This window comes from Mandrillus leucophaeus, unplaced genomic scaffold, assembly GCF_000951045.1.
Source record: "Mandrillus leucophaeus isolate KB7577 unplaced genomic scaffold, Mleu.le_1.0 Scaffold113, whole genome shotgun sequence".
Lineage (NCBI taxonomy): Eukaryota > Metazoa > Chordata > Mammalia > Primates > Cercopithecidae > Mandrillus > Mandrillus leucophaeus.
The window spans coordinates 4,995,688-5,006,771 of record NW_012099543.1 but is presented as its reverse complement, the minus strand read 5'-3'; the positions used below and the strand labels follow the sequence as shown (position 1 = coordinate 5,006,771).

Here is an 11,084-nt window from a genome sequence, read left to right as displayed (position 1 = left end):
TCTTTCTTTCTTTCTTTCTTTCTTTCTTTCTTTCTTTCTTTCTTTCTTTCTTTCTTTCTTTCTTTCTTTCTTTCTTTCTTTCTTTCTTCCTGTCTGTCTCTCTCTCTCTCTCTCTGTCTCTCTCTTTCTTTTCTTCCTTTTCTCACTGTATTCATCAGAATGTTGGAACCACAGAAGGTCAATAAACACATCCTGATTTGACTAGAAGGTGGTTGCTGATAGAGAATGCCCAGGATTAAAACGAACACTTCAGTCAGATGAAGGAGTGTTTTCAATGTGATTTCTAGGTAACCTGTGCTGTTGGCGCCCTGTCCAAGTCAATGTATGAAAGGATGTTTAAGTGGCTGGTGGCACGGATCAACAGGGCCCTGGATGCCAAGCTGTCAAGGCAGTTCTTCACTGGCATTCTTGACATCACTGGTTTTGAAATCCTTGAGGTAAGTGTATCTGGTAAGAAGGAAGTCAATGCACATTTATAAGAAGATTAGAAAATGTTACTTGAAGATGGGAAAATATGGTCAAAGCATGAGGATCATTCTGTGCATACCTTAAGGGCTACCTTGATTGGAGAAGAACTATAATTAATAGTAATTATTGTTGTACTTAATGGTATTATTTATTGATTTCTTAATTCTGTCTTACATAAAGGTAAATAGAGGTAAAGGAATTAATTGTGATTTTAAATTTTAATACCATTAAGTGCTGTGTTATTGTAATAATCTTTAGAAAATTGCACTTAATGATATTACAATTCAAAATTACAATTAATTGAGTTAATTGAGCATTTGTTTCTTGTTGGGTCTATTTCCGATCATATAATAATGGTTATGGTTTTTTCTTTACCTGACGTTCTTGAAAGTGGACCTCAATTTTATTTTTATCTCTTCTTCTTACCTATTCATATCCTTGAAGTATAATAGCCTTGAGCAACTTTGCATTAATTTTACCAATGAAAAGTTACAACAATTCTTCAATCGGCACATGTTTGTTCTGGAGCAAGAGGAATATAAGAAAGAAAGCATTGAATGGGTGTCTATTGGCTTTGGTCTGGATTTGCAAGCTTGCATAGATCTCATTGAGAAGGTAATATATATTTTTCTCCTTGTCCATTTTCATTTCGGGAGAATTGTCCCTGCCTGTTACGTTGATCCATGTCAGGACTTAGGCTCTATCAGAGGATGGGAAATGGGGGCGGAAAGTCCTGCACATTTTGTCTTAATGGTGTTTGTGTGCATCACCCATGGCATCCGAACGAAACTCTCTTGTCAGTGGCCCCCTCCATCATCTCTAACGCAGGCTTTCACTGCACATTTGCTGCTAATGCATGGCCTCCACTGTTAATGTGAGAGGAAACTTGTCGAGATTAAAAAATTGTCGTGCTCTTGACTGGAAAAACACAGAGCTGAAAATATGAGCACTGTAGGGCCTGACTGATTAACATAAGGTGAATGAGTAGACCCAGAGCAGCTTAACGAAATTTGGCAAATTAGCATGCAAACAAACAACTGCCATCAATCCTCAAGGCCACTACCTTGCAGGATGTAGTTTGTTCATTTAATTGGACAAGTACCAGTTAAAGTAATTTATGACAGTACGTCATGGTTTATTAGTAAATTAGCTGCAGTGTACGGTTTCTGAATTTGGTGATATCCCAATACTCTGAAATCTTTCTGCATGTTCTGGGAAAGATGAGCGGGGTTTGCTGGGGAATTATGTATGTCCTTTCTGTGGCTTTCACCAAGAGAGCAAGCATGGCGGCATGTTAGCAGTTACATGCCTCTTGGGCTTCGCCATAACCGTGGATTGCGGTGAATCTTGAAGATGGATCTGGGCAGTCTGAAGCCTTTAATTTCCTGAAAACTCCAGCTATGCTGTCACAGTTGATTCTCAACAATCCTGCTAGGAAGGAGCTAGGGCAACTGACCTTTCCCTGTCCTTTGCAAGCCTCAGGTTTTATCAATCTGTGTCCTATCAATTTCGTTTATTAGACTTCAGATCTTTTCGAAAATAACTATTATTTCCAACGGGAGTAGATATCCCATTGATTTTATTTATTTTATAACAAGTTAACTTCCTGGGGGAAAGACAGGCTGATTAAAAAATAATAATAATGAATCAACCATGAGCTGATTAAAAATAGTAATAAGCATGAACCAACCATGATCTGGTAAATGTATTCTGGCCTTATAAAAGCTGTAGTTGTCTGATTAGAAATGAAACAAAAGAACTGGAGGTCCTCAGAGGGACAGATTTAGCTCCTGGCAATTGTCACCTATCATATATACTCACTTTGATTATCACAAGATACTGTTTCCAGGCAGGAACGTGGACATAGACGTTCAGATCCTGACAAGTTCTGTGAATGTTACTGATTTTTAGTTGATCTGAAGTCTGTTGCCTCATTTGTGCCAGTCTTGGTTATTCCAAATAACACACTAGCATCATGGACGTAATTTCCTGTTGTATTTTCTACTGATATAATAAAATGAGAAAAAATTACTGACCAGATGATGAGAGGAAAAGATAAGTCTTTGGTTTTCGACAAACAATTTTAACAGGATCCAGGTCAGGCAAATGAAAATACCAAAGACTTCCTTGAAAAGATTCTAAATTTTGAAAAGACCCATTATGTTGGTTGGGGCTATCTGAAGAAGATTTGTAGCAGATATTAATGATCAAACTCAGTCCTTGAAATAAAATGCATCATGGGATGTTTTTAAAATTCGAAAGAACTAAAACACATCAATGTGTATAAAATGTTGTATAGCATGCATCTCTGTATACGTATAAGAAAAAAGGATTTTCATTACATGAAAGTTTCATATTTGTACAAAAAGGTGCCTGTAGTCCCAGCTACTAGGGAGGCTAAGGCAGGAGAATAGCTAGAACCTGGGAGGTGGAGGTTGTAGTGAACCGAGATCACACTGCTGCGCTCCAGCCTGGGCAACAGAGTGAGATTCTGTCTCAAAAAAAAAAAAAAAAAGTTTATATCAAACTAAAATAAAAAATGTATTCTAACACAAACTTTAATTGTTAATTTGGTCTTCAAGTTTATAGTGACCTCCTTTCACATTTATGCTGTGAACAAATCTATTATAGGATTTGCTCATATTTTATTACTTGAAATATTCTAGTTTGTTTAGAACTTGTGCATTAATAATTTACATACTAAAGTATTAATATATAATGACATATTTATGGTTATACATAAGGCATTGGTAAAGAGATTTTCCCTATTATTTCTTAATAAATACTCTCCAAATTATACATTTAAAAACTTACTATTTGGTGTAAACACCCTAGAAGGCAACATACTGCTTCCAATAATTTAGCTCTTTGGAAAATTTCTCACGGTATTGGGATTAGGATAGATTTTAGAATTTTACCAGCCTCAAGAGAAAATTTGCTTCAATGCTTTTCATTCACTGGTTTTTGAATCCAAACTACACTGCCTAGTTTGATTACATTATTTACTTTATTGGCCTGACTTGACTTGAATAATATATAATGATATTCCATCAGACAATAGGAATTTTTGATGTCAGTAGTTAATAGTATCAGGTATCCCAAAGAAAGTTCTAAAATATTTTAACTACTGGCAGCATCTTGGCATTATGTGTTATCACCTCCCAAGGGAAACTTTTCAGATGTGTTCGTTCTTGGTGTTTTTAATATAAAATGAAATCATATTAATATCTAGTTGTTTCTTGTATGCACATGAGTATTTTCTTTAAACACATACCTCCATGCTTTTTTTGATTGGCAACTCTTACATTTTGCTTGATAATTGATCACAGCAAAGCAGTCAAGTTCCCAGAACTTAGACCTGTATGTCTCAGGGTTCACCTGTCAATTAATTACTTAGCAGAATTGTGCTGAGGGCCTACTATGATAAGGGTTATGATGTGCAAACCCCAGAAGGCATCATCCTGGCATTCCAGGAACTTCTAGTATTATTGGAAATAAGCCTTAAAACAAAGGCTTTTACTTTTTTAAAAACCAACAAGTAAGTCTACTTTGCAACTATTTGTTTTGGTTGCTTCCTCTTCACCCCTTTGCTGAAGGAGGGAATCCTGCCCTAGGTTTATGGGAAAGGCTGAACATGTGACATTCAACACTAGACAGATGAGACCAGCATTTTAGTAGCCACATATGCTCACAGCCTGCAGGGGGTACACCTTGAACCATGCAGGGCCACAGGAGGGCTGTGCTGAGAAAAGAGTGAAAAAGCAGGGGCTGTGGGAGGCAGACTTTGTAGTAATTATAGGTGACGTGACAGTAGAATTCTACAAGAGGGTGCGATAGGCTTGTTTGAATAATTTCATGGGCTGATAGAGAAATGAAACCCATTACTCAGGGATAAGCAGGCACTATGCATGGTCCCTGCCATAAGGAGAGTGTTTGGCTAAGGGACATAACACATGGGAGCACAACAGAAAGGGAACTTTTGAGCCCCTCCTGGTTTTTCCCAGATGCCAAGGCACACATAATGTTGGGCCTTAATTTTAGGCCTTTTACCACACTACTGTATATAAGACTCTGTATAGAATGCTGTAGAGAAATATAAGCATTTTTTATAAATAGCTTTTGCCTTCAGGAAATTTGCAGTCAAGTAAAGGATTTGTAAGTCTAATAAATGTAAAAAATGCATTTAAAAAATTATGTGCTATATGATGCAATAAAATTTTCCTACACACCACATTCTCTCCATCAGCAAGTTGGCACTCAGCTCTAAAGTCAATGCATATCTTATTTTTAATGACTTCTCATAAGCTCCAACACTACCACTACTCTAGATCAGGGATCAGCAAACTGACTTTGTGGACCCAGTCTAGCCTGCAGCCTGTTTAGGTAAATCAAGTTTGATGGGAGCATGGCCACACTCATTTTGTTTACAGGTTGTTGCATGCTGCTTTCAGTGCTTCAATGACTAAGTGCATAGCAAAGGTCTGAAAGAGACTACACGGTCCTTTAGAGAAAAAGTGTGCTAATGGAGTTCATGAGATTTGCAGTAACATTTTTGTTTGTTTGTTTGTTTGGTTTTTTGAGACAAGAGTCTTTCTCTGTTGCCCAGGCTGGAGTGCAGTGGCCCAATCTGGCTCTGCAACCTCTGCCTCCCAGGTTCAAGTGATTTTCCTGTCTCAGCCTCCTGGGTAGCTGGGATTACAGGCACACACCACCATTCCGGGCTAATTTTTGTATTTTTAATAGAGACAGGATTTTACCATATTGGCCAGGCTGGTCTCGAACTCCTGACCTCAGGTGATCTGCCCGCCTCAGCCTCCCAAAGTGCTGGGATTACAGGTGTGAGCCACCTCACTCAACCTGTTTGTTTTTTTAAAACGCTTTAAAAATGTAAAAGCCATTCTTAGCTCACCGGCTTTCCAGTACAGAGTGCAGGCAGCACTGAGCCCACGAGCCCTACTTTCTAAATCAATGATCCTCTTTAAGCATAAATCAAATCACAGCACTTCATTTAAAAAGTCTCCAAAGGCTTCCTATTACATTTAAAATGAAAGCCACATGTCTTACTACGGCCTATAAGGCCTTTGAGATCCAGCTACGACTTACTTACCTCTTTGATATTCTCTCTTAACATGTACTCCGTCAAGCTAGCTTTTCTCTGCCCACACTGGCCTCTGGCAGGACCTCAGACTTGCCAAGTGGGCTCTGGCCTCGGAGCCTTTGCATTCTTCATTTTTCTGCCTGGAATACTTGTGCACAGATCTTCTCAGCTTGTTTTCATTCAGGAGAAGTGTCTTACCCAATGACTCTATCTAAAACCTCCTTACCCCCTGTCATTCTCTATTTCATTACTTTGAATGTTTTCTTCAGAGCATTTATATGAAACTAAGTCATTTGTTTTTTGGAGTTATTTCTTTGTTTACTTGCCTATTGTCTGCCACTCTACTAGAACATATGCACCCTGAGGACAGGCACTTTGTGTATGTGGCTCACAGCTGCATCAATCACCAGCAGGTACTGGTAAGGGTGTTAAGTAGCAGATATTTAATTAGTATTTGTTGAATGGATGATTGCCGAGACCAGCTTGGTCGGGGAGACCCTAACCTAGCGGCGCTAGAGGAATTAAAGACACACACACAGAAATATAGAAGTTTGAAGTGGGAAATCAGGGGTCTCACAGCCTTCAGAGCTGAGAGCCCCAAACAGAGATTTACCCACATATTTATTAACAGCAAGCCAGTCATTAGCATTGTTTTTGTAGATATTAGATTATCTAAAAGTATCCTTTATGGGAAACGAAGGTATGGGTCAAAACAAAGGGGTGGGTCTAGCTAGTTATCTGCAGTAGGAGCATGTCCTTAAGGCACAGATCGCTGTGCTATTGTTTGTGGTTTAAGAATGCCTTTAAGCGATTTTCCACCCTGGGTGGGCCAGGTGTTCCTTGCCCTCATTCTTGTAAACCCACAACCTCCCAGCATGGGTGTTATGGCCATCATGAATATGTCACAATGTTGCAGAGATTTTGTTTATGGCCAGTTTTGGGGCCAGTTTATGGCCAGATTTTGGAGGACCTGTTCCCAACAGATGATTGCTAGTTTTATGCAGTGAATATTCTTCCCTTTGTCAATTGATTGGGTTCCTGCGAAATAATTTATACTGACCCCCTACTGAAAGTGCAGGTGTTTTTTTAAAAAATCTGCTGCTCTTATGTCTCTTCAACAGCCAATGGGCATCTTTTCCATCCTTGAAGAAGAGTGTATGTTTCCTAAGGCTACAGACCTGACTTTCAAGACCAAACTCTTTGACAACCATTTTGGAAAGTCGGTTCATCTCCAGAAGCCCAAGCCTGATAAGAAGAAATTTGAAGCTCATTTCGAACTTGTCCATTATGCAGGAGTGGTGAGTTACCTCTGGACCCCCGGTCTTGAATTTTCCTGATTTTGTTTCAAATATGCTCAGCCAAAGCCCTTAGATGATATTTAAGTAATGTTTAGATTAAATGAAGAGAAGAACAAAATACATCTCAGTTCCACAAAAAAGGTAGTGTAACCATTTAGCACTCAGGAAATGAAATGGCCATACTACAATAGCATTCCATGTGCACAGAGGTCAAAAATCTCCAAATGGACTCTGTCAACCTCAACTCAAAGCAAGGCAGCTTCAGAAAGGCATGGAGACCATCAAAGTCATAGTTTCTCCCCATTTGTCCTTCCTTTTAACTTAACGTTGTGTGAATGAGTGATTTCAATTGATCTTTTTATTGAAGATTTTTTTATTCTCCCATAAAGAAATAGTCAACGTGAAGTAATGGTCTCCAAACTATGGCCAAAAAAGGTTTCTGATGACTCTTGCTACCTCTCCTCATTTCCTCACCGGCGTATATGCCCCTTTTTCTGCACTTCTACTTCTGGATGGTGATTCTGGGTGGAACAAAAAGAGAACTGATAAAGGATAAAATAATACTTTGACCTGAAAATGGCCTGCCAGCTGTACACAGATATGTTTATAGTTCTCTTCTTTGATATCCTGGCATGTTAATTATAATGATATATACAGTAAAATACCACTGCAATTGCTAGGTTTTTTTGAGTGTTCACTGTGTGTCAGAGACAGTTGGATTATTTTATCATTCTTGCCTTTAAAGGACTGATGGGATGAAATACCATTCAATCCTTCCTTCCTCTCTGTTGCTCTCTCTCCCCATTCTTATCTCTCCTCTCTTCTACTTCTTCCCCTATCTCTCTCCCTTCTTCCCATCCTGTCTGTTCCTTTCTTTTGACAATGTTAATGATAAGAATCTTGAGAATCTTTTTGGGATGCCCAGTGGACTTTTGGAGTGTTATTCAGTACTATTACCTTAAACTGATTTAAAGGTAAAGGACCCACATAATTTGTGATTTATTAAAAGTAATGCACAGGCTGGGCATGGTGGCTCCCTGTAATCCCAGCACTTTGGGAAGCTGAGATGGGTGGATTGCTTGAGCCGTAGGAGTCTGAGACCAAACTGAGCAACATGTGGAAACTCTATCTCCACACACGCACAATAAATAAAAATACAAAAAAAAAAAAAAAAAATAGCCAACCATGGCAGCATGTGCCTATAGTCCCAGCTACTCTGGAGGCTGAGGGGGAAGGATTGATTAAGACCAGGAGGTCGAGGCTACAGCAAACTGTGACTATACCACTGCATTCCAGCCTGGATAACAGAATGAGACCCTGTCTCAAAAAAGAAGAAGAAAAAAAAGGTAATGCACAGCCTTCTATGTTAACTTATGCAATCTTTTTTCTTTTTATTACCTGAAATGCATGCCTTTCCAAAGGTACCTTATAATATCAGTGGTTGGCTGGAAAAGAACAAAGACCTCCTTAATGAAACAGTGGTAGCTGTATTTCAGAAGTCTTCCAACAGACTCCTGGCGAGCCTTTTTGAAAATTACATGAGTACTGACAGTGGTGAGTCATACAATCTTCCTTGATTTTTCAGCCTCAGAATGGAACCCATGGCTGCCTCAGCTTTTACAAAAATTCTTGCTTCTTTCCTGTGATATGTTTCTGCTCCCTGTGGTCTGAGTCGTCCTCTCTTATTAGTCTTTCTGTCTTCAGGCTGGGGATTCTTCAGGGAGATGTTACTAGTGCTCTAAGATAGATTCAAGAAGTCTGTTCCTGGCCTGCTTTTGTCTTCCACTTCACCTAGCTACAAAGGGAAAACAAAAAACATGTTTTGATGAATGATTTTGGGGCAATAACTTATTGCCCCAAATATCTAAATAACTATATATATACATATATACACATATATATAGTTACATATATATACGTGTATATATAGTTATATAGTTATTGCCCCAAATATCTTGAAATATTCTCTTTCACAGCACTCTGTGCACTTAGGGTTATTAAAAGCTTTGTGAAGGCAGGTATTATGTCTGACTTGCTCAACTGTAGCCTCTAGCATGCAGCAAATACCTGTTTAGCAGGCATTCTATTCTGACAACTAATCTTGTTTAGTAGTTTGTAATTTACGAAGTACTGTTAGATACATTATCTTACTCATTTCTTACCATGACACTTTACGATATGTACCGTGTTCCTATCTTTCTACCTAGGCTTTGCCATATAGTAGATTTGTAAAATCAGGGATGCTACTTAAGAGAAGTTAATGCATATCACTGCATTTAGGATGCAGTGAAAACTTCTGCACCATCATGTGATGGATTTGAAGATACTGAGCCAAAGTTGCTAACACCAGCCTCACTGAAGTAAATGCTAACCTACACACAGAGGGAAGCTCTCCACGATTTATAGCAAAAGTCACAGATCGACAGCCTCTGAGCAGAAACTGGCCTTCAAACACGTTTTGTTTGGTCCACACAAATTTAAAAAATCAGATTTCACATACACATTTGAGTTTCCGTTTTCTTTTGAAAAATGGAAATTCTGGGGAAATAGATAATCTAGCCAGCCTGGGTTCTGATTTCCCCATGGCAACAGTACACCAACTGTTCTTTAAATGGGGTGCGTACTCTCACTTTCAAACATACCCTGCTGTTATCTTACACCCAGCTGCATGTTAACTCCCAGCCCCTATCAGGCTGATTGGTTCTCCTGACTGACATAGGGAATGGAGAGAAAATTTAGCACTTTCTGGCTTTATCAGCACATGATGACATAATTCTGGAACATGCCTGAAATCCTCTGGGCCTGCCTCAAGAAGAGATGGAAGCTATTGTGTCTGGACCCGGCTAATGTTCAGGCAGTACATTTGCCTGATTCTAATAGCTGCTAAAGTACCTCTGAGAAGTCTGTTTGATAGTAGCCACATACGCTTATGACTCCCAGTTGAGTAATTCTCTGATCATAAGAGATCACTGAATGGTTTGGGCAGAGAATTAGAGGAGAAATCGTCTTCTAACTCTTCAGGGTGTGTACTGTGTTCTTAGGAACTAAAAGACAAGAATTGTTCAGAATGGCCTTTTTTTTTTTTTTTTTTTAATTCTAAAACACCCTCTGAAAATACTTGCCTCCAAGTTTCTGATGGATCCAAACTTTAAATTGCTAGTAATAACCATACTTTCTCCCGGGGAATCCAAATAATCTAAACCAGGGTTATAATTCTTTTTTAAAAATTAATGAAATATTCCCTTTTCATGGATGGAAAAACTGAAGTACAAAGAAGTCAAGAGTTTCACTGAGAGACCTGGGGTGTTTCAAAAGAACATTAGTGATTAAGCTTCATGACATCTGCCACCGCACAGTTGCTACTCAGGCACAGAGAATATTTTATTAGTTTTCCATATTGATAGCTACCCTATTCTGTCCAACTTGCCTACGGATTTTGTTGTTGCTGGGTTGCACATCTTAGTGACTTAGCATTATTCAAATGTTTATAAAGCTGGTTGGCCTAGCACAGGTTCTTTTGCTTCAAGAAAATGGAAATAGACTTATTATTTTTTATAAATCATGAATATAAATACATGAATGTAGCTAAAAACACAGACAATATAGAAAAACTGAAAAAAGAACATAAAAATTACCTGTAACCTCATATAGATTAACCAACTATTTACATTTTGGTATTTACACCTCCCAACATTTTTCATGTTTATAGTCACCCATAACATAGCTGCACTTAAAAACATGTATACATACTGAAGGTCATCATATATAAAATTTAGGCTTTGTAAACAAACTTTTTCTCTAAAAATATCCTAGAAATCTTTCCATATAAGTTATATGGATCCACGTCATCATTTTAAAAGCTTACAGTGTTTCGCTGTATGCATATTCTCTCATAAATTAATCTCCTATGGTGTGCATTTGTGGATTAACTTTGTTTTTGCTTAATTTTTTTGCAGTGACTAAATAATGCTTCAGTGAGTATTGTTGCACAGTTGCCTGATTATATCCTTAAGGAAAAGCACTAAAAATATACATTTTGTGATAAAAGACATACATATTTTGAAGCTTTTGGTAGATATTGCCATGTTGTTCTAGAACTCTGATGAATTTATGCTTCCATCAGCGAGGTAGGATAATGTGACAAAAATGAGCTTTTTACATGTTTTCATCGTTTTTTTTTTTTTTTTTTTTTGCTAGCTATACCATTTGGGGAAAAGAAA

The 11,084-nt window shown here is 38.2% G+C and overlaps 1 protein-coding gene across 1 annotated transcript in view; it reads left to right on the top strand.

The window, feature by feature from the left end:
- MYH15 (myosin, heavy chain 15) overlaps positions 1-11,084 on the top strand; it is a 141,629-nt gene that overhangs the window by 52,630 nt on the left and 77,915 nt on the right. Inside the window, 4 exon segments of the mRNA XM_011995587.1 lie at positions 288-437; positions 913-1,083; positions 6,688-6,864; positions 8,286-8,418. Of these exon segments, the coding sequence (XP_011850977.1) occupies positions 288-437; positions 913-1,083; positions 6,688-6,864; positions 8,286-8,418 (631 nt within the window).